Raw genomic sequence first — 24,249 nt, forward strand, 5'->3', positions numbered from 1 at the left:
CTGGGCTGCATGTAATTATCTTAATCTTAATGTCCGGTTTGGTCCAAGTGAGTTGAGTTGAGAAGATATCTGTCCAAATGTTAATGGGCCACGTTTTTGTCTAAAACAGCTTTTTCTTATTGCAAAGAACAGCTTATAGCCTAATAATTTAGGGCTTATCTGCAGTTCTTGGCCCATTTGGTTGTCATATAAGAGTCCAATTATAATATGGAAGAAGTCATCTTAATGGCGTTGAAATAAACAAATATGATTGCAAATTAAAAAAAGGTTACAACTTGTTTTCACATTGGATCCATTGCAGCAAACCCTACACCTTGGAACGGAAAGGAGTAAGGACCCTTCCTGTTAGCTACTCTCTAGAACCTAGCTAGCCCTGTCTGCGCTTCTGTTTCTTCCACAACTACTTTTTTTTTCCTCCTGCTTTTGGTTTTGTGTGCTTTTCTGGTTGTTTGCTTTTGTTTTTCTTTCCTCATTTGTTACCATTTTAACTTTTTTGATCCGCAAAAAATGCGCTCAAAGACATTTTCAATATCTTTTCCTGAGATACTATGGCAGTCAAGAAATTGAAAAGATAAAAGCTGATGAAATGATGAATCAGAAATCAACAAGACATAAGCTACTAGCCTATTAGTGCGAATCGTATATAAAAGCTCTAGTCTTCTTGCATGCGGGAAATACATGGATGTTGTTGCCTTCGTCGGTATCTTTGGATTTTTTTTTGTTTTTTTTTTTTTAATTTGAGTGGAAAATATGTCTTCTGATGATATACGCAGCTTTTGTCTCCTGGTGTGTGGAAAACCAGATTTTGGGGTATGACCACTTGTCACCAAAGGGGAATATTGTCCAATGATTGGTCCTGGATTATGAAACAGGGCAGGACTCTTTGATTTGAGGGAAGCATTGTCAATTAAACAACTCGTTAATTCATCAAAATTCATGTTGCAAATGCAACATAAGTAAAAACCATTTGTTGATATTTCATTTCTGAAATAGTGATTAGTCCTTTTTCATTGTCCTCGCTGGTATTGTTCATATTATACACAATTGTACTGGATTATGAAAAGACCGGCTGTCGTTCTTCATGGCATGCTGCCTCAATTATAAGTCAATCATATTCTTCAATCACGCTATCTCCGGTGAGAAAACGAACAAAGATGTCACCTCCAATCTTGATTGAAATATTGGCAGTCATATATAGAGGCAAATGAGTGGCACCATCCACCAATCGCCATGTTATTGGCACATCATTACAATGGTCAAGGCAATATCTGTACCACTTTGTATCAGAAATGGTGAAATTTTTATAGAAGATGATCCCATTTTTTATGGTCCTGTCAATAGTTGCTACCATTATTGATGCGATTTTTCTACATAAAAGCTCTGCAAGAATGAGGTTTTGAGGATTTCATTAGAATTTAGAGAGATACACAATGAAGATTAATGGAGATGAGATACACAATGAAGATTAATGGAGATGATCTTTCTTTTGAAAATCTTCATTAGTGACTGTTATTTCAGGGGAAGCAACCGCATGAGCTGTGGCCAGAAATATGCGAGTTATTTCGTTTAATTATCTTCTGCCCCTGCTCGGTTGCCCTTTGCATTTGCTCACCATGTTGTCGCTGGGCTGCTGCTCTCCATTCCTCTGCTTTTCTATGGACAACTGCCATTCTCTTCATTAATTTCTCTTCTAGGTTGGATCTCATCTTTTGTATTTTCACCTGAAAAGTTCAGTTCAGAACATAATATACCAAATATAATGTCCGTCCAGTGAGGGATTATTCGCACATAATAAAATAAATAAAATCAAAAGCTTGCAGGCTTGACAACTTCACCATGTTAGTTATTCCTTCTTTTTTTTTTTTCTGAATAATCCTCATTGGTAGTAGACACCCGGATTTGACCGGAGAAGTTTTTAAGGTCTAAACTAATCAGATTCTTAGCAGTCATTTTAGACTACATTTTAGCTCTTGCACTTTGTAGGTGGAGTACAGGAGGAGAAACGAGGAGTGTAACCTTTATTAATTACTCTAGAGCTTATTTTATTCAACAATGGCTAAAAACCAAGCTTCCAAGTAGGAGCCAACCCACTTGAAGCAAATATTCCAATTCACCACGAATTTCTAAATGCCAGATCTTCACATGGACTTACAAGTTACAAGCATGAACCACCACTGTAGCAATATAAAAAAATAGGGATCTTGATGACTTTTAGCTTTCTTTTTATATATTCAAGACAGAAGCATGCAGATAAAAGCATATTGAATTGAGGGAAGACACTCCATTAAAGGTGGACTAGTCAAGAAAGCTAGAAATGAAAAAGTCCTAGAGTTAGGGGTGGCTCAAAATTGCAGATAGAATTGAAAATTGCCGCAAAAGAAATTCGGGCTCATAGACAACCATTGAACCAATTTCATGAGATATAGTGCAACAAGTGCTAGAATAGGAACCGGCAAAGTACCTCAAGCTTTCTTGATTGAGCTTCTGCTTTGGCACTTTGAAGGTTCACCCAAGCTTCAATTTTTGCTTCCTCTCTCTGATACCTGTGACCCAAATAATAATCATTACTGCTATGCTACATAAAACAAACAATGACAACAAATATTTTACCTCAATTACCTCAGGCAGCATTTTGTCCTTTCCTCTTCCTCCCATGCAGCAGCTCTTGAATCTGAAACACTTTTCCTGCATGCACTGTCGGTTTCGAAATGTCTAAGGCTCTTGGATACTTCTTCGTCCTCCTCTTCCCTTGAGCTCCAATTGGATGTGATGGAGTCATACTGCGTCCCGAGTTGTAGCTTAGCTAGATGACACTCTTGCAGCTGGGAAATGTCAATTGTGCTATTAGAACTATTGGAATTGGCGGATGCCAATGGACCTGACCTATTAGCTGGTGTGTTATGCCGTGCAGGTGATGAGCTCTTGAATGGTGTATGGCATCTAGAAGTTGTTGAACTTCCTAGTGGAGTCATCTCTGTCCCAACATCTTTATGATTAACCTCATGGAATACTTCAGTGCCTGCATCTTTCATGGTTTCACAGACTGAGTTTCTGAAAAGAAATCCTTCTCTTGAGGGCTCCGAGTATCTGAAATTTGGTAAAATTGGTTCTACCTCATCCGTGAACTTATCTACATTGAACCAAAATTATACCAACTCCCTCCAATTAGTATAATTATGAATAAAACAGTGATGATATAAAACATAAGCTTTCAAGAAACTCTTTTACACTTGGCATTGGATAGATTGTTATGATCACAAAGGATAAGTTTATTCGTGAAGAAAAAATTGCTCTGTCTGGCTGTAGTGGAACACTTTAAGTACTACTAAGCTTTTAAAAGGTAAAAAGGGTAAAGAAAAAGACTATTATAATGACAAAATTTTGGTTAAAGTTGAAATATAGTTAGATCCTACCTTTTAGAAGGACATCTGTGGTGCCTTGTATTCCATTAAAACCTCTGGTTGGATTATGGTGTTCCAAAGAAACTGACCCTTTAAAGTTTGTGACCACCTTTGTAACTTTTTCTTCAGTGACCCTTGATTTCTCAGCAAATACCTCAGTTTGTTGCTTAAAGTTATCACATTGTTTACTCATCTTTGATGACTCAGATGGTGGGTTTAGGGTGTGAGCGGGAGACTCATGGCAGGAGCTGTTGATTAACCATTTCTCTGCATCATCCCACTTTGAAGGAAAGCTCTTCCTAGCAAGATTGCCACCACTGAAGCTGAAAACAGGCCTACCTGGTGTAGAAGGAGCTTCCAAAACTCTCCTTTGTGTTGTGACAGAGTTCACTCCTTCTCTCCTCTGAATTGACACATCCAAAAACCCTCCTCCTCCGTTATATGTTTTGTTGTTTGAAGCTGCCATTGGAAATGCCTTGACAAACTCAGATGTCTCCTTGAGATTGAGCTTGCAAAGTGGGTCAGGGAAAGTGTCTGCAAATGGGTTGTCGTTGCTTTGCCCATAAAGGATTGCATTAGTTTCCAGCGGTGGTTCCTGAATACATGAAAGCAAATGCTATGACATAAAATACAAACAATAAAGACAAGAATACAACAAATGTGGATCTTCAAGCTCATTACCCCATTAGATGGAAATAAAAGTGGAGCTTGAAAGTATTTGGTACTTGCTAGATCCATGTTTTGTTGAAGATAACTGATTTTGTGCTTTAGCCAGAAGAATTGGATGCGCAGCAGTTTTCTTTTCTTTTTGGTAACTTTGGTCAAGCGGGTTTGCCCAGATGCATCATTTTTTATATACTACTACAAACTATGCAATGAGAAAGCGATTGGAGAGGGAGTTTAACAGAGTTGGCTAAACAAGGGAAAAGTTTTGACTACTAGAAACTGTTGACCATTATTCTGTTCATAACCCACATGGGATAACCACTTAACGAAGCTTTGATCTCTGTCTGAATGCTCTCCCTTTCAAAATGAAACAACAGTGACACATTGTCCTAGTCTCACAGAATTAGACAAGCTAGGAGACGAAATAGCACATCAAAAGAAGAGGCACTTTGGGAGGTGAACATAATTTAATACTACAAAGGAAGAACGCAAAAAATAAAAAAATAAATAAAAGAACCCTTGACTCTTGAGTCTTGAGTCATCGGTTCTGAGCTGCACTCCTGCGGTCCTGCCTTCAAAGCAAATAAATGGCAAGATGAAGGAAATTTTATTCTGTTTATTCTTTATAGGAAGCTTCTTATAGGATTTTATCTCTAGTTTAGAGTAAGCATTCCATGGTTCATACTTCATAGGCTCATAAGCTGTTGCATTGCAGGTAAGCACTAGTTACAAAACGATTTCTTTTCTTTTTCCCTGAAGCACTTTCCATTGATCTCTTTAGTTTTAGCCTTTTCGGAGAATTTCTTCAGAAACAAAATTGATTCTTTGAAGTTTGGACAAATTTCAGTTCAAATAAATATACTACATGAATAACTATAATGACTGCTCTTTCAAAATTCAGAAAAGCATAATGAATCATGTCAGTTAACATATACTATAATTGAATACAACACAGGCTTTAGTACTCTGGTTCATAAAGTATATATCTACGGTTGTTGAAGCTATAGATCATTTATGGCTAATAGAGACACTCAATGCCACTGCTTGAAATTGATTTGGTTTAAGTTACACAAACCACAAACCAATTTGATCTGAAATTCCAACTCGATTTAATGTCATTTAAATCAATGGAATAGAAGAAGTAAAGGATGATAATGCAGTTTGATGGTGTTTTGTTTCCTTTATTATCTTTGAGATTTTATTTTCAGGTTTCAACATATAGTTGAAGCACTTGAAGAAACAGGAAGCTATTTTTCTAATATAACCAACCTAGTGAATAAACACAAAGATAACAACTGAATATATGAAAGGTAAAAAAAAATTATATTTTTTATCTTTTGGGCTATAATTGAAATATGAATTCGAGATTTTCAACTTTGAAATGGATTCTAACATCACTTAATTAATACCTCATTTAAAAAAAAAAAAAACCTCAATAAACCTTTACTTTAAAAGGAAAAAAAAAAGGAGGGAGAAGAATTAAAAATATAATGTGCATTTCTAGAATATATGAAGTTAGAATGTCCAGCCTTTGATTGAAAATAGGAATGTTAGAATACAAGAACTGTAGAGTATTTTTTATCTTTATTTTTGAATTTTTGTATTATATTTATTTTCGTAATTATATCTAATAGATATTTTAAATTTATTTTTATTTTCATGAATAGTTAAGAGATATAGATAATTCTCATACTTATAATTTAAAAAAAAATAAAAATAAAAATTTATTTTTAAACTTTTTTATTTTTATAATGGATATTTAAATAATTTTTTTATAAATATATATTTTAATATATATTTTTTCAATAAAAATATATTAATTTTAATTAATTTACAATAATAATTCATATTATTTGATAAAAATTTTATTTATTAAATATTTATAAATATATATATATATATATACAAAATACATATACAAAAAGAATATTATATTATTTATTTTTATATTGTATCTAATAAAATGATATCATTTCTATTCCCATCTCAACACCACATCCCTATCTCCAGAATAAAAAATCAAATTTTATTATTAAGTAGGATCTCTAATTGAAAAGGTCTTAAAAAGGAAAGGCTCAGACATGAGGTAAGGTGTAGGATATAGACCAGGACCCACCAGCTAGCTGAACTATGGGTTCCTAAAACAGTTGAACTTGAACCGGCTTTTCAAATTTTGATGTATGTTTCAGTCCAATATTCTTACGCAGAGCGTCTTTCCAAAATCCGTGCTCCTTGCCCCTTGTTGCTGATTTTAAATACAATTATTTAGGCTTTGATAAAGTGATTACTCTTGAAAAAAAATCACTAAGTGTAGAATATTAAAATTTTAATTGTAATAATCAAAATCAATTCCTAATAATAATAAAAAAAAAGAAAACTCTATATTCCACGAAGCCGTGGATATTGAGGTTAAAAATTGTAAGATTATTTTGCTCATTTTATCTTAAAAACTCAAATGACTATCTCAGACAAAATTCTTTTTTGTCAGCATGAAGCAAAATCATGCATTTTTTTTTTTTATAAAGGTTTTCATTCTTTATCAAAATTTATTAAACACTTGAAGAGAAAATTAAGTTGAGGTAAAGTCTTGGGAAACTCTAATTGCATAATCAACAAAAGATTATTTGATTACATTTTGTTGGGTTTGTCACAAAATAGAGAAGCAGATAGAAGTTGGGTTCTAATTTCTTTGTTGCCCTATACAACTTGCATGCAAAATGGATGTGAAGAGAATAATTTAAGTGCTTTCAATCACACAAAATGGTTTGATGAGTGAGTGTGTGTGTGTGTATATATATATTTGCTTCTGTCACTGAAAATTAGAGTTTTTGAATTCATAGTTGTTCATTGAATACCTCAATAAAACATAAAAAAGAAAAGGGAGAATACGGAAATTGAATCCAAGTCTTTGGATGCTAGTTTTTTGAATTTTGACTCTTAATAGAAAGAAAGTAGAGAGCAATTATGCAGAAGGTAAACAGTTGAGGTTGATTGATGGGAAAACTTTTACAAAAATAGGTAGAGACAGTGTTGCAAATTGAAAAAGTATAGTTGCTGTGCAGCTGATAGCAGAAATTTCCTGTGATCAGAAATAAAAATCTCCACAGGGAGTAGATAGCATCACTTACAAGCTCAATTATTTTACAGACATAGGAAAAGCTGAAACCCTTATTATTGGAGTTTAATGGGCATAAAAAGTACTATAAACTGAAGGCATATTTTTTCAATGAGAGGTGAACAAGAATATATGATCAGAATTTGAGTCCCTTTTCTAAAAGATGTGACAATTCCTTCCAAGTCACATGTAGGTAAATGTTATGTAAACCTCAAAAATCAGTTCAGTTTGTTTCTAAAATCATGCTCCATTTTTTTTTTACCTAAAAACTTATAATTTCTTGTATACAGACATGGAAACAAAGGGAATTAATTCTGTGAAAATGCGAGTCGACTCACCAACAAATTCTTTCTTCTTCATATTCCAATGACAACTTCTAATCCACTTATAAAACATGCCAACAAGATTGTGATGCTTAAAGAAAACCAAGTTCCTGGAAAGAAAGCATCTACCCTTCGGATCAGATACTTGATCTCCAAGAACAAGGTCAATAACTTTTTCTCTTCTTGTTAATATTCCGAGACATACTAACTAGCAACCCTGGTCTTTCATGTTTCTTGTTATTGAAGCTAACGAAATCTTTGCAACTGAACACTACCCGGTGTGACTATATTAGATTGTCTAACCAACATGAATAGTTGAATGCCTGCTTCATCTTTTTAACTGGTTTTCGAGAGATGAAAATGGAGAAATAGTTCGTGAAGGGTACTATGAGGGCTCTCGTTTTCCTCAACAGGTTCCTAGAACATTGTTTCATTCGAGGTAAGAACCCTGTCCTAGGTTCCATGTTATGCCATATTCAAATTATGTGACCTGCACTCTAAAATGAAATTTTTGCCAATGTTGACTGATGCAGAGATGCTGAGATCCTTGATCTTCTCAAGATATGGCTTCAAATTATTAATGGTGGCTGATTCAGCAATGCTAATAAAGGTGTTAGTGACCATTTTGCAAGATGACTCCAAGTGGAATGATTTTAACAAATTCCACCACAGATTTCATGAAATAATTGTTTTTACAATAAAGACACTCCAATTATTAGAGATTGTATATAAACAGCAGAAAACGTCTTTCTCTTTGTAATCACTTTGTTTTTTGCAATATGGATGATCAAAGCTCACAGCCCCCTCATCTTTCTTGTTATTTTTCAGTTGATTACATGCTAACAGCAGTCTTGCTTGATTCTTGTATCCTAAAAATTGACTATCTGGACTCTGAAACTGTCGATTGATTTTTTTGGCAGTTGCTGACCAAATTGTACATGAAAAAATATTCAGCAAAAGGTGAATGCTGGAAATACTTAATAGCAATTCCTTACCAACCATCAGCATAGACTTTTGTAAATGAAAACCAGAACAATTAACAACGAAAAGGCAGCATACACACAGAAAGAAAGAATATATGAAGACTTTGGAAATTCACAGGAGAGTCTAATTCACACTGTACATGAAAAAAGGTTGAAATATAATACATGTACATGATGGAATGCTAAATACAAGAATAAATATTTTGTACAAAAATTTCATGCAGAGGTCAAAATATGTTGGACCTCTGACAGAAATTCCCATGGCTTTAAACAGCCTTGTTTCGCATCTCCTAACAAAAAACTATGAATTTATCTTTTGATGAAAAAGAAAAATTGCCCTCCAAAAGAAATGAAAAATCAGAATGGGAGAGTTAACTCCCAAATTACATTTCTGAATATACAACCAGAGACACTTAGAATCACTTGACTGTGGTACCGCCTTGTCCATTCTCTTCACCTATCTCTGACTGAGATTTGCTTGGAATGGTAGGAGGAGACCACTGATCTGGGATCATTAGAAAATAAGTTGTCATTGCTTTCCTGAACCTTTTCTTGTATTGTTTGGGTGAAATTACAGTTGGTGATGCATTCTTTGGCCCACCAAGGATGCCTGAAGCTTTAACCCAAGTTTCAAGATGCTTGTCCCAGGTATACTGCCTCATGAAATCAATGATTCCAAGAACTAACTCATGCTTCTCTTCATCCACTCCAACCAGCAATGAATAATCCATCACATCACTTGCCTGCAAGGTGGAAAAGATATAGAAATGAGTAAAATTGGATGATGTGCACTTTAGTAATGTTAACTAGAAATGCATGTCATGCAAACAGATCTCAGGCATTTAAACTACACCCCTCCCTTCAGTGGCCCAAAAACACAAGCAAAGATTAAGAACTTACTGCTAGGAAGGCAGTGTCATTCCAAACTGCTCTTTCCAACAACCGCTTTGCTTTATTACCCACAAAAATAGGGGAAGTCGGCATTGATTCAATCAAATTCTGATCTAGCAGAACCTTGTTGCTTCCACTAGAATCAGGATTATTACGAGACCTAGATGATCCTTTGAGATCATAGAGGCGTGTGACACTTCTTCTAAACAGAAGATTCTCCATGACCAAAACATCCATCCTTAATTCCTTCCTACCTTTAAGTTGTTTTGCCGTAACCTTCCAAGAAAATCAACAATAAGAAGTCAATAACGATCCCAGAAAATATATGCAATTTGCCATCTATAAACACACTCTTGGTACCATCTCATTCCAAAATGAATGAAAAAGTGAAGGTCTTCTGTCCTTTCTAAATCCTGTTGACCGTTTTCATTCAAAAGTATCAGCAATTAGCATCAAACACCCAAGACAATTTAAATCTTAAAATATAGAATACGACAACTTAGAGATAGCTCGAATTCTCAGCTACTTCTCAAGCTTTTTCCTTCCTCAAATAGAAAATACTTCTTAGATTATATAACGAAGCTATATAAGTATAAAGAGGTCAATCTCATCAGTATTTCCAGAATGCATCTGCAGATATTGTACATGAGAAGTAGCAATGCTGTCACCTGACTTACTAAGGCACCACTTAACATCCTAGTGGGCTCATAACACTAGCTGACTTCTAGGTGGTGATGGTAGAAAAACATATTGAACTCGTAAATTGAAAAAACTGCATAATTTTGCATATCTAAACAATTTATTCCCTTTAATGATTCAATTTTATATGCAGGCAAGGTTCAATATGTGAGCTTATAATTTATTTATACAAAACAACCTTATTTCTCTGCACAGATTAAACAAAATAAGCACTCCATAAGTATAAAGGGAAAAATGGGTAAGTTCTGGCTTTCAGTTATTTGGGCATTAATAAGATATTATGGAGCAAATATTAAAGAAAATGTCAGGATTATTCCAGCTTCTTTAAATGATGACCAAAATTAGCAATTACTCTTGTTTATACAATAGATTACTGACTATGATATGTAGCAATAGAGCATCTGAAGCCCTAAGAACAAGTACCTGATAAATCCCAAGAATCTTTGCCAGGCATGTTGGACTTCCAGAACTAATTGATTCCGACAAGTAATTGAAATATCCAGGTGCAAATTTTATAAATGATTCCAATTCTGTCTTTGTGACTTGTTTAATGACAAACCGATCGTCCAAGGTCTTTGCAAAGAAAACATTGCTCCTACCACCCTGAGCTCTCCACTTCTTACAACAACTCAGAGACCTTATAAAATCTAGCTCTGATGGGCAACATATTCTCCTTAATGCTTCAAACCGCTTCGCATAGTAGCAAGTCACAGTATATTTCACTCTATCAAATGACCCATCATCTCCGAAAGACACCCTGACATGCAAAGACTTTGTACTCGAGAGTGCATCATCTATTTTCATCAGGGAGCTGCAAGATCCAGTAATGTCATCTGTTGAACCAAAACTTCTATGAGGATCAAAGGTTATATCATCAACAGAATGGAGCAACTGAAAATTCATTGAATCAGATAAGGATACAGAGGCCGATAAATCCCCACTGTCTTTAGGTCTATCTCCATCATCGCTAAGCTGGAAATAGTATTCAGGTGATGCTAGAGCATATGATATCATACTTGTGGGCTCATCATCATAAACTGGAATAACAGTGTCATTAACACCCACTGGCAAAAGCAGCCTAACCCCACCTTGCAGTTCCAACTTTCTAAATGATGAAACATAGACTGGATCATACTCACTGAATGTATCAAGCTTTGAGGCACTTCCTAAAAAGTTTTTGTTCAATGAACGATAGAAGCTTAAGAAAGGCATTCTTAACCAGCTTACAGAGTCTTCCACAATTTCAGAACCTTTAGTGGACAATGCAGGTGAAGGAGAATGAAGAACCTTTGGCCCAATCTTTTCCTCAGAATGGTCTTCCAAATTGAACCCCTCTGTTACTGCACCTACAGCAGCGATATCTGCAGCAGCAGAATCAGAAAGTGAAAATGAATTTTTCTTAGGTATTACAGTTGTTTGCTGAATTTCGCCGGTCCAAGCAGCATCAAGGGTATCAGACAAATTTTCTATCACAGGAAACTGGCCTTCAGACAGGGACCAGCGAACATTTGCCCTAGGTTTCTCATTGTCAGATTGATCATACATACTCTGGCTAGCAGAAAGATTAACGTAGTCTTTGTTTCCAAGATTTGAATTTTCACTTATGTCTGTTTCTTGATACGTCACATCTGTCTGATTAGTGTTATTATCTCTTCTGTCAGAACCCTTATCAAGCTTTGCATCCACAAGAGCAGAGTCATAGCATTTGGAGTCCTTTCCAAGTTCCAACATATCCATGTCTTTGATATTCTCACTATCAGTGAGGGATTTCTCCTCATGTCCTGAAATTGAATTGCTGAAACTGTCCTGGAGGCTGTAATTTTCTAAATTGGCTGCAAAAACCAGGCGGTGATCCCATATATAAGATTGGAAAAGTAATTGCCGCTGCAACCAATTAATTTCAAGAATGTCAATAACAGGTTGCCCTTTTCTCACTTCCCTTTTCAAAGCTTTTTGCATTGATTCCTAAACCAAGGCCAAGACAATAAGAAACCAGACATTAAAAACAGCAATGAATTTGACAATTATATTTCATTTACAGACACAAAAGCAAGGGAAATTTGACTATTTTTTTCAGTCATACACACTTTGAGTATTCACCTCTAATTATTTTTATCTACAATTTTCTGTTATGATAATAAGAAACCAAGTACTATTACCCCTCCCCCCCCCCCCCCCCCACCCAAAAAAAAAAAGGCTTTATGGATAAATTCAAAGGATTACCATGGTGGACCTCTACACACATGAAATTTTTAGAAAACATTTGCTGAATATCTGAAAATTTTGTATTGACAAGTTTATAAAATACAGAGATATCATTTTTCTAACAGTTATTTTAGTGCCTGAATAATCAGCAGTCATACTCATTTATTTTATATGGTCAACATAATCCACTGGCAATCAGGCATAGACAAAAATCTGTCTTGCTAAAGCAAAAAAGTACAACACATAAAGGAGGTCTTACCTCAAACTCCAGCCTCTCCTTCTGTAATATTCCTTCTAGTTCAGCAATTTGATGTCTCAATTCAGGTGTTTTCATGATACTTTTAGGTGCCCCTGTACCAATTCTTTTTTCAGCAATTTGACTTAGGGAATTGAGTACTTCAGAAAAGAGAAGCTCTGCCCGGTCAACCACCTGTTTATAATGATAAGATATAAATAGATTTACCCAAATGCAAAGAGATATAAATTGGCTTCTTCAAAAAACCAAAACTATTATCCTTGCACCTTATCTGTTTCTTTTTGTATCCACTCTTGATTCTCATATTCAAAATCAAGTTTTTGGGGTGGAAGGTAGACAGAATGAACGTCAATTGATGCATACCGAAAGCAAGCAACCATTCTCCCAAATCTACAATTATTAAAATAGTGAGTCAAGAGAGAGAGAAGATGGATGGAGTTTTTTGCCACAAATAGTTCCTGCTATTTCAGCAGCAAGGCCATGATCTACATCATTCAATATAATATATCAAATTTATAATCAGTTCACTAGAACATTCACAAAGTCTCTATGACCACTCAAAGATATGCTATGATTAATATCATCTGACTGACTTTGTATGACCAAGAAGGTTGATTTCAACTCAAACAGAATATGTAATAATGATTAATGACACAATGTGGTGAATTATAATTATGTGGATCAAGAGACTGCAAAGACTGTGTTTCAGCAATATTCTTTATGAGGGCAACTATTTGTACTAATATATGATATTTGTCGATAAATATAAAAACATTAGGGAAAGAAAATTACCCATAGAAACGAAGACAATCTCTATGTAAAGAATGGCCACAGCTTGCAACCCTGCTTGCAGCTGCATGGTTTGAAAAACTAAGCTCCAAAAACTTCCCAAGAGATAAACCCCAAGCAACATCAGACATCACTATTCTCTGAGTGGCTGGAGGAAAACCATCGGTCCTATGACATCGGAGGCATCTATGCCACATCCAAATCTTGCCCTCTCTTTCACCAGGCAAGAGAATTTCAGGGAGTTTCTTAACAGATATGGTGAGGGTTCCTTGTCGATGAGTATAACAGTCAACGTGTGCTTCTGAAGGCATGTCACAAGAATGACATCGGTAACTCTGAAAAATCAGCAGTCTCCTTAGTTTCAAGAGAATTGCTGGGGTCTGTATGAAGAAATATATAAACATGGGGAAGAGAAAGTTTACCTGGTCAAATAAATGATCCCGTAAAAACTGACCCAAAGGTTTATCAAAACTGTCATAGTACTTGATTCGAAAGAGTTGGGATCTTTTGCAGACAGTCCCTTTCCACACGCATCGAGATGATAAAGAAACCAAAATGCTCTGATTGTCAGAAGGTGATGCAGGAAATTCTTCTTTTAATGATTTTGGCTCCTCAGAATGGTTATTATGGTTTTTACCATCTTGTTGCACAAATGATGCCTCAGAACCACCTGGCTGAACTTCAACTGTTGTGCTATGATTCTCTTGGTCAATGTGTGCCATAGAAAATTGTCCCGAAGATTCTAATGGCCCAACACTACTAAAAGTGAGATGATTATTCGTGAAAGCCGAGTCACTTTTGTCTACAAAAGCTTCTATCATTGAGGATTCTTTGGGACCCATTTCAGTTTTCTCGGAAAATTCATCTGAAAAAACTTCCTCAGAAGTAGATGGTAAAAGGGCAGTTCACTCTAAAGAAGTGGGTTGTGTAGACCAGAAGCTTGTAGCATTAGGTAAACAAGTTGGTGGAGTTTCTTCTGTCTTCTGAATATTGTGGCTGATGATTGATGATGATAGATCCAAAGTTGGAATGCTGCAAGCTCTTTGTGTTTCAGTACCATATTGAGGCTCCTGGGACCTTTTATTGGCAGGAATATTAAAGCCAGGAACTGTTGATATGGACCTCACAATGCTTGGTGGTTTATCCAGAAGTGCCACAGTAATTGGAGAGTTCAAAGGGAATTCTGGCAGAGAGGCTCCTTCATCAGCAAGAAATGATGTCTCCAAAGCCAAATGATAAGCTGCAAAAATTCCATATTGGATCACATGCTTCACTTTCTTCAATTCATCTCCATTTGCGCCCCTAAGTAATATCTGAAGCAAACAGGTATATATTCAGTTACACTAATAAAATGATCAATCATAGCAGTAAATTCATATAGACCCACACTGTTGGAAACAAAAATATTTTCTCCACAAAAATGTCAGTGTAAATTTTAATTTCATCTACTGTTATTTTCCATTTCCTTTTGTTTTTGGTCAGTTTTGATAACTTACAGTGCAACCCAATGGCTTTGGGCAGCCTTCAAAATACATTAATGTCTTGATTAATTGCTTCCCTCCTTGTCCAGCAGAGCCAAGATCTTCCAAGAGCCTCTCAACGTGAAACTTTTCACAGTAACCCAGCTTCTGAGAAGAAAGATGATCAATTGAAGGGATTATTTGAGCACCTGTGCAGCGTGCAATGCATTCTAGCAATGGCCTCTTAATATTGAGGACAAGTGATATGTCTTTTTCAAGAAGATAGTCCTGGGCAAATCGAGAAACTGATTTCTCTACCAGAAGGATATTGGGTTGGTGAGCATGTATCTTTGCTACTGCCATCTTCAAATAGTCCGTTTCCTTGTTAAATATGTCAAACCAATAACATAAAGAACAAAACAATAGAATTTAGGAAAAAAAAAAAAAACACAGTAACTTGTGGAAATAAAAAACCAATAATCCTAAACAGAAAGAAACATATAACATGAAACACCTGCTGCAACAAAGTATCAAAACTTGACAATAGGTTAGAGACCCGCTGGTATTCAAGAGCTCCACCAAGGATCAACAACTGCGGTTTCTCTATTTTTGAAGTCATTCGTCGATGAGCAACATTTTTCTTACAAACAACTCCTTTGACAACCATACTATAAGAACCACAGCAAAATCAGAAATAGAAAAGGAAAACGTTGACAACCAGTGCAGCAGTGTAGTTGAATTGGCATGTTAGTATCATGCAGGAAATAAAAGTGATAAAAGTGGTGCTACTGAATAGTCTAATCTTAACAATGTACTATTACGAAAACTTGCAGTTTACTCATAGCTTGAGGTAGAAGAAAGAATGGAAGGGAGGTAGCAGATCTTGCCACGTTTAGGCAAGGGCAAACAGTGAGGTTTCCAAAGTTAAAAGAGAGCTGCCTCTACCTAACTGGTAGTCATTCCTGACACAATCATCTAATTCTTTTGATTTTCTAACCTTTTATCAGTAATTGATGACTTTTCTCAGGTTGCTGCTCTATATGTGAACGTGGACAAATGGAGAAGGAACCATTCAAGTAAATAAGTGTTTTTTTCTTTTTTTGCACATTTTTTAATAGTATCCATAGCAATGTTTTTGCACATGTTTTAGAGTAGGAACCTGCTACTCAGTAGCCAGACTCAAGGCTTAAACTGTACTACATTCATATGCTGAAACCTTAAAGAGAAAGTCAAGGGTTGATGCAGACAAGAAACATGATTATCCATTTTACAAATTAATCTTAGTAGTCATGTCAGTGATTTAACTAATTGAGATATCCACATTCATTAGAATAAAATGGCATAATGGATCATATAGAAACATTTATTGTCTTTTGTAGCATTAACCTCTCACAGCGATGTCCAGAAGCTATGCATTTAACTTTAACGTATCCACAAGGGTCCATCCTTCCCCCTTTGCTTGTGTCTGGCTTCAAAAGAGTAGCAGCCTCCCATGAAAGAGCAGTGATGATCTCCAACCAGCTTTCTTTATCATTTTCATCATCCACAGGAAGTTTCTCAACCTGTAAAAGCTGAGCTACCAAAGCTCTAAAATGTCCATCAACTATATTCTTGATTGCTTTTTTGTGCTTCTCAGTTGACCTATCCCTACTACGAGACTCCCCACTTCCAAAGCTCCTTGGGTTGCACAGATATCCCCACTCTCCTGTAGCATGCCCATCATCATCATCATCAAACAGAGCAGCCTCCCTCTCATCTTCTTCATCTTCTGGTTCAGGAGGGAGCCAGAGAAGTCCATTATTTTCAAAATCTACAGGCGCAGCAGCATCTAAAGAAGATGATGCTTCACTTTCTTCACCAACTTCACGTTCTTGTTTCTTCACAAAATGTGATATTCCTTCTGAACCTGGTGAAGGAAAACCATGGCTCATCGGAAAACTGCTTAAACTTTTTGAGACAATATTTTCTCTATCAGGATAAATTTTATGTGGCCCATCATCGTTGCTCATCTCATCAAAGTCAATAGGACTATAGTAGCCATTATCTTGAGAGAAATGCTTTGTCTCAGAATCAGACAGATATAAGCTGTGCTCATCATCCTCATCATCACTCCTGATGCCAAAAGAAAATCAAGTAACAGGTAAGTAATTGGAATAGCACGTTAAGACCCTCTTTCCCCACCAACTCTTCCAATTGGTTTTAATGGCTACTTATTTTTCCTTTTCCTTTCCCTTTTTCTATTTCTGTTTCTAAGAGACTTATTCTATAGATAGCACTGATCAAAAATTAAAAAAAAAAAAATGCTAGTTGAGACAAGTACATGCACACTCAGGTGTCCAAGGGCCTAAGACAAATATGAAGAATTAAGTTAAGCTTGATTGATAGACAAAACAAATTTAAGAAAATGAAATTAAGAGGGCAAGATCATCTGACCTGTTCAACCAAAAATCATATTGGTTTGAAGATGGTTCTTCTGCATCCATAATAAGATCATTGTTCCTCTTTGGTGCTCTCTTGCTAGGACTATCCATGCTTTTATTCATTTTAGACAGTTGATGAGGGCTGAGAACAGATGTCGGTTGAACTTGTTGATATGGTCCAGCTGAATATAGTACTGAGCCAAGCGTAAAACTACTACTATTAGCAGTGCCACTTGATTTAGTGCTGATAAAACTAGTGGACGATGATGAAGTACTAAGATCCTGGTTGGGCACTTGGACTCCATCATCAATAGTAGTTATGCCCTGCTCCCATTGCTTGAAACAATAATTACATACCCGAATCTTCTCCCACTCTTCTTGGGGAATCCTTGAATCATTAGATGGTGCAGGAACTGAGTTTGCTGTACACTTGGCACAGAAAACTCGGCCACAGAGTCGACAATGGTGTCGACGGTTAAATAATGTGAACTGGGAGTCACAATCATAGCATACCCTGCAGCTATGATCAGGCATCCAAAAATCCCTTGACACATTAGCAGGTTCTGATCGCCAAGGGAGCCACGATTTTAGTAAACTAACTAGCTCGGAAAATGTCTTGTTTGTGGCATCCATCTACAAATGATCCTACTACCCCCCGCTTATTATGTCATGTTCATTTGACACTCTTACCAAACCATAAAATAGATAGCACCAAATTCACCTCAAATGAAGACACAATCTCACCAAGAGCAACAATAGATCTTTGAAAATTCTAAGAATCAATAACCGACTATTATGTCCAGCAATCCACCTATCAAAGTTGCTCTTACTTCACCATCTCAATCTAAGAATGACTATCTGCTGCCAACTTCATCAAACCCTATCCAAATTATTGCCTAATCTACTCTACAGTTCAACTAAAATGAACTCAAAATTTCGACATACGCACCTGAAAATTCTTCTATCTTCAAATTCTTGAACCAAGAACTAGCTGAACAAAATCACAAAATTGCAATAAATCAAACCTTACAAAGGGTAAAAGACTGATCCTCAGTCACTACAAATAAGATCAAACCACGCCCTTTTCTCATGAACCAACTCATACCATCTGTCACCAATCACTCCCACGCGTAAATTAAACAGTCCATTATTCAGCAAAAAATCACCAATAGAGATATCGTTTCCTAATCACAACCACCGATAAATAAACGAAATTTTCCCTTCCCCACACATAAAAACAACAAACTTATACGCGATTCAACCATTGTACCTCAAATTGCCAATCAACAACGTCATCATCAATCAATCAATGATCAACCTCTTCAAGAATGAAGCAGCCTGCCAACAGATTCTTGCCACGTATGCAAACAGACCGTTATAAAGAAAAAAGGGTAGGTGAAAGCCAAGGGAAGGAAAAAACCCTCACAACCCAGAATGCGGTTCTTTATCAAAAAACCAATAAAACGATAAAACCATTCTTGATCATGAGCATCGAGTTCTCAAAATCAAAAAAAATAAAAATCCCATTTTTTCCTATTTGACAAATTTGTATCAAAAGAACACCTGGAATAGCCTACGCATTTTATTTATACAAAAAGATAATCTGGGTATATAATCTCTAGTCTCACAATCGATTAAAATTGAGTCAAAATTTTCTTTTTTTTTTCTATAAAATTGTGTTTTTCTTGTCCTTGAATTTGTTGACAATGCTGGTTCATATTATTCTGTCCCTTTATCCCGGGCCAGAGAAAGCGGCTCTCCTCCAACATGGGTACATGATATGAACTGTAGACTCTGCTTTATGTAAACAAAAATTGAATTTTTGAGCAATTTTTGTGTCGTGGAAGGACAAAAATGACCTGAAAAAGAGTTTTAAGAAGGGACAGACATTTTGTACGTTTTGACTTGTTGTGCAACAGAAACAGATGAGTCAGTCATTTGCTGTCTCTCACCCACAAAGTCCAAACCGCGTTTGCGGTTTTTTCGGCGACGGTGCACTCCAACGCTTCAACTTTGAAGCTATAATCATCACCTGGTAGTTTGGTTTTGGAAAACAAACATTTTTATTAAATTATTTTTTCATGTCATTAAAAAAATAAAAGAAAGAGTTTTACTTGTGAACAAAGCATTCAAATTTATTATTGCTTTGAGTGCAAACATATTTCTTTGTTTGTGAATAAGATAAAATAATAATAATAATGCAATTATCATGCTGATTTTGGTAGGGTTATCTTAATAAAGAAAGGGTTTTTTTAAAGAAAAGAAAGAAAGGATTGAGGTAAGATGAAATGTAAATCCACAAATTATATTAAGTTGACTTTTATAGTGTTTGATTTAAATAGTACTGTGTTTTTTTTAATGGAATGTTGCCCAATAGATAATAACAGATTTTGTAATGATAATAAACTAAATTTCTTGAGAAGAATTGTATATTTTTTAAAAAGAGTTATCATAGTTGTTAACCTCCTAAATAAATAAATAGTTAAAAAATATACCTCCTATGTGGATATATAAAGAGTTGAAATTGATGAATACAATTAATTAATAAACAAAAAACCAGATATTTTTATTGTAAAAGAAGTTGTGATAATAAATAAAATGTTATGGATATTAATATTTGAATTTGAATTTTATTTTATTTTTAAAAAAATAATTATATAAAATAATTAAATTTAAATTTAATAAAAATTTATGAATAAAAATCATAAAAATTCAGAATTTTGTAGGCAAGAGTCTTTTTTTTTCTTTTAGTTTTAATGGAAAATTGAGGAATCTTGACTAAAGATTATGGAAATTAGTTCAAGATATTATTGGAATATCGAATTAAATAGTGAAAAAAATTTTGATTTTAATAGATTTGATAATTTAAAATACAACACGATGATATTATACAAAAATGATACGAATAAAAAATATAAAAATAACATGACTTAAAACTTAAAAAAAATCATAAATAAGTTTAATAAAATTAAAAAATTATATTTTATATTTTCGTATTGATATGATTTATAACACATGATTTTCATATAAAATATGATACGAATATAATATTTTATATTATACAATGATACGAATTATCATATTTATTTTTTATGGATTTATATCTAGATTTTATTATATATAATGTGAGTAAAGGCTTTGATATTATCAAGAATTGGAAATGATGAAATTATTATACCTTCCTAGAAAAAGCCTTGGAAATTTCCTGAATCAAAGTAACTTCAAATATTCTTCATGTGTCATCCAACCATGCAAGGTTGAGAGATTGGACAAGCAACTGGTAAAGCAACCAACTTCCTTTCTTTCTCTGAGCGGCCCATGTTCATCCTATGGAAAAGGCCTGGACTGGGAGGAGACCAAATCCCTTGTTCGACCAGAAACTTTAATAATCAAATCGTTATAAAATCACATCACAATGAAATATTGATAATAAAAATTTAAATATTAATAAATTTTGCAAATATTAATGATTAAATTGTAAAATTTTTAAAGTTTCAAGTTGATTAATAAAAATAAAAAAACTGTTAAAAAAAATGAACAAAAGTTTAATTTGTCTTTCTTTTCATTTGCAATTCAAGTACATAAAAAGCTGCAGCATGCAGCACTTTGATATACGACATCGTTTTTCACTAATTCGTATGCAACTAATAATGCGGATAATCACCTAATTATATCTTTCCTAAGCACTCAGACAATCAGAATCTCTCTCACAACCGCTACAGCCGAACAGGATCCTGGCTTTTTTTTACTGCATCACTTTCCTTCAAATTTTCCCTAGAAAGTGACGCTTCTAAACACAGACACATTAAAAAACCCTTACCCAAATACAAAATTTTTATTAAATGTGGCGGAGATCTGCTTCTTTCATTCTCGACAGACAGCAAGAGCAAAACGACGGCGGCCCACCAAATCCTGAATCCCTCTTTCTCTCATCTCCACCTCCTCCCATGGCCGATTCTCTCCAAAACCCTAAATCTAATATTTCCGCCTATTACCAGAACCGTGCCGCCCAACACCCCGTTGTAACGAGCGATTGGCTCGCCCAGGCCCAGGCCGCTGTCAGCCGCAACCCCGACGATGATGACTCGTCTGGAGGTGACGTAAGAGTCGCCCCGACTGGTGGAGGAAAAGGAGGCGAGAAGGCGTTTAGCGTTATTGGTGAGTTCAATAGCTGGAGGAAGCAGCCGGATTTGGCGGAGGCCGTGGCGGCTATACGCGCCCTCGCGGCGGTTATCAGGGCTAGCCAGGCTACCACCATGATGGAGCTTGAAATTGAGATTAAAAAGGCTTCTGATTCACTTAAAGTCAGTCATTTAGTTTTTATTTTAAATTTAAAAAATGCTTTTTAAGTTTTCTATGCTTAAAGCGAGTCATTTTGTTTTCTATGTCTAGTGTTTACTGTATTGCTATGCTAGGACGCTGAAATTTATCAAAGCCACAGTTTTCTTGTTGCATGTCTCAATTTTGCGAGGCGATTAAATGCTAATGCCTGTATGATTGTCAACGCCTAATAATACTGCATTTTTTTGGGAACATTTTCGAGTTTGTTCTTGAGTTTCCCATGGACATTATGAGTGGTATTGCCACCCTGGTTACAGAAGTGTATTATAAGTTGCGTAGGTTTCTTGATATAAAGCCATTCTCATTCTTAGGTCTGTGATTTTAAACCATTGGCAATATGCTTTAGTACTTTGGTGTGGTTTGATATATCTGAAGCTTTTTGGTCAAAAGAATGTGCATGTAACTAGTAAATAGTGGTGCTTTGGAAGTAATTCTTTTATGTTACTCCCTGATGTTTAACATTAGTTTGTGAGAAATCATATTTTAAACAGATAAAGAATGACTTATTGGGTGTTTAACATGATGATAAAATGGTGTTGAAGGAAGGGATCGGGTGGCATGATAAATCTAGGAGATGCTTTGTCCTTATCTGTTGCCAATACATCTTAGATTTATGAGTTATCTTTATGGTATATGGTATTACCCTTTAATATGTGACAGGTATACATGTTCTATTTTACAACACTAAGTCACATTGTTTTATAGAATTTGAATGTAATAGTAATTAAAGGAAGTGAAGCATTTTAATGGCATAAGGTTTTTATAATCAAAATGTCCAGGCACTAATGTTAGATTCGCAAGAGTGAACTTGGTAAGAATTTAACATATATTTTCTTGCACTACTTTGGGTGAGGAATTCTGTTTATGGAGATGTGGAAATTAGAGGGTAACATGCAGAAATTATCCCAGTTAATGCCGAATTATGGTTGGTTTTAATCCATTGAGAAAATTGACACAATATCCCTGAACCGTTTTCATTTAGTTTGATGTTTAAATAATGTTGTCTGTCTTTCTGGTTTGCCTCACTCCTAAGCTTATGTTTACTTTCCAGTCATGGGACACAACCTCTATCTCTTTGACAGCAGGTTGTGATCTCTTCGTGCGATATGTGACTCGAACATCAGCTTTAGAGTACGAGGACTTTAATTCAGCTAAGTCTCGCCTGATTGAACGTGCAGAGAAGTTTGGGGAAATATCTTGTAAGGTATTTCGGATAATTGTGGCTTTTTAAGTAACCACTTCGCCACTGCAGTATTTTACTTTAATTATACTTCAAGCATTCCTGTCCGAAAGACATTATTGCCAAACATTGCAGGCACGCAGGATTATTGCAATGCTAAGTCAAGATTTTATATTTGATGGTTGTACCATTTTGGTACATGGTTTCTCCAGAGTTGTTCTAGAAGTATTGATGACAGCAGCACAAAACAAGAAACTTTTTCGAGTTTTCTGCACAGGTTTCTCCAGAGCTTTTTAAGTACCTTGTCATCTGCATGCAACTATTTCTTAACAGGACTAAATCAAATGTGCTGTCTTAAAAAGAGTCATAGTCATCTTTTGCATATGTTCTATTTCCGACAAGTGACTATATTTTAGTAATTCATATCAGATTATGTGTTTATGACAGAGCCCATCTTACCTTTAAACTTGCTTTTAATACAGAAGGAAGGCCAGACAGAACAGGACTACGATTATCTAATGAGCTGGCCAAGCTTGATGTCCCTGTAAAGCTTATAATAGACTCTGCTGTGGCATATACTATGGATGAGGTGGATATGGTATTTGTTGGGGCAGATGGAGTGGTTGAAAGTGGGGGTATCATAAATATGATGGGGACATACCAGATTGCATTGGTGGCGCATAGCATGAATAAACCTGTTTATGTGGCAGCTGAAAGCTACAAGGTGATTATCCCATATACAAGAACATAAGAAAGAATTGATATAGAATTGAAGTTGAGGTTTTGATTAGCTACAAAGCATAATCACTTGTGATATTATTCTTTGCAGTTTGCCCGTCTTTATCCATTGGACCAAAAGGACATAGGTCCTGCCTTACGCCCCATTGATTTTGGGGTACCCATTCCATCCAAGGTCGAGGTTGAAACATCTGCTAGAGATTACACTCCTCCTCAATATCTTACTCTACTCTTTACAGATTTGGGTGTTCTTACTCCTTCCGTGGTTAGTGATGAACTTATTCAGCTATATTTATAGTGATGCTTGGATGTAATTTTCTTTAAAAATTTCAAAAAATGTCCGGAAAGATTATTAAAATTTGAATGTGTTATGAAACTTGTTTCATCCCATTGGTTTCACAAATCAGAGGATCATGTATGCATCATATAAAAAATGAGGAATTTCCTTTTCCATGTACATAATTAGCTAGAGGAACTTCATCAATAACAAAAACACTAGCGATATCAACAATGATTAATTAGTCCAATTCAGACGGACAGGAATTCTCTTCTTTTGCCAACCAAGGTTCAATCATTGGGATAGCATTTTAGGAGTAAAATTATGAATGTATGAAGATGATTTCGATCATTGTAAAGAGTATTTTAAAAGTAAAATTTTGAATCTGTTCATAAAAAAAGAAGACAAAATTATACTCAAAAAAAATTGGAAGACACCTTGACTGTATAAAAAAAACAAAAAATGCTAGCCAGCTGTATGCCAATTACCTGTTAGGCATTAGTTA

The 24,249-nt window shown here is 35.3% G+C and overlaps 4 protein-coding genes and 1 pseudogene across 5 annotated transcripts; 2 read left to right on the forward strand and 3 right to left on the reverse strand.

The window, feature by feature from the left end:
• Nucleotides 1–64: 64 nt before the first annotated feature.
• Nucleotides 65–4,634, reverse strand: LOC111281203 (uncharacterized). Of its 2 annotated transcripts, none has more exons than XM_022868857.2 (5): nt 4,083–4,629; nt 3,414–3,996; nt 2,620–3,130; nt 2,462–2,543; nt 65–1,721 (listed from the first exon to the last, which is right to left on the reverse strand). In XM_022868857.2, the coding sequence occupies exons 1-5, from the start codon at nt 4,137–4,139 to the stop codon at nt 1,515–1,517; spliced, it is 1,440 nt and encodes a 479-aa protein (XP_022724592.2). In that variant the 5' UTR covers nt 4,140–4,629; the 3' UTR covers nt 65–1,514. The 2 variants fall into 2 exon arrangements, 1 of the variants encoding a protein (XP_022724592.2); XR_016334906.1 differs by having other exon boundaries at nt 1,667–1,721; nt 2,611–3,130; nt 4,083–4,634.
• A 2,860-nt stretch (nt 4,635–7,494) lies between these two features.
• On the forward strand, nt 7,495–8,096 carry LOC149510669 (uncharacterized; the record flags this gene model as incomplete). Its single annotated transcript, XM_089757052.1, has 4 exons — nt 7,495–7,690; nt 7,752–7,783; nt 7,817–7,944; nt 8,039–8,096. Coding segments are annotated over 4 exons (414 nt in total), but the record flags the coding sequence as incomplete, so codon positions are not given.
• A 473-nt stretch (nt 8,097–8,569) lies between these two features.
• On the reverse strand, nt 8,570–14,541 carry LOC111281127 (1-phosphatidylinositol-3-phosphate 5-kinase FAB1B-like). Its single transcript, XM_089757016.1, has 7 exons — nt 13,751–14,541; nt 13,332–13,663; nt 12,806–12,929; nt 12,543–12,713; nt 10,502–12,043; nt 9,389–9,655; nt 8,570–9,231 (listed from the first exon to the last, which is right to left on the reverse strand). The coding sequence occupies exons 1-7, from the start codon at nt 14,168–14,170 to the stop codon at nt 8,908–8,910; spliced, it is 3,180 nt and encodes a 1,059-aa protein (XP_089613142.1). The 5' UTR covers nt 14,171–14,541; the 3' UTR covers nt 8,570–8,907.
• A 1,596-nt stretch (nt 14,542–16,137) lies between these two features.
• LOC149510670 (1-phosphatidylinositol-3-phosphate 5-kinase FAB1B pseudogene) lies at nt 16,138–17,841 on the reverse strand (annotated as a pseudogene).
• A 3,046-nt stretch (nt 17,842–20,887) lies between these two features.
• On the forward strand, nt 20,888–23,855 carry LOC111281157 (uncharacterized). The gene is made up of 5 exons (XM_022868794.2): nt 20,888–21,512; nt 22,601–22,753; nt 22,865–23,006; nt 23,212–23,453; nt 23,559–23,855. The coding sequence occupies exons 1-5, from the start codon at nt 21,051–21,053 to the stop codon at nt 23,763–23,765; spliced, it is 1,206 nt and encodes a 401-aa protein (XP_022724529.1). The 5' UTR covers nt 20,888–21,050; the 3' UTR covers nt 23,766–23,855.
• The last annotated feature ends 394 nt before the right edge of the window (nt 23,856–24,249 follow it).

This window comes from Durio zibethinus, chromosome 28 (genome assembly GCF_047325235.1).
Source record: "Durio zibethinus cultivar Kanyao isolate XHJ-2024 chromosome 28, ASM4732523v1, whole genome shotgun sequence".
In the NCBI taxonomy this organism is placed as follows: Eukaryota; Viridiplantae; Streptophyta; class Magnoliopsida; order Malvales; family Malvaceae; genus Durio; species Durio zibethinus.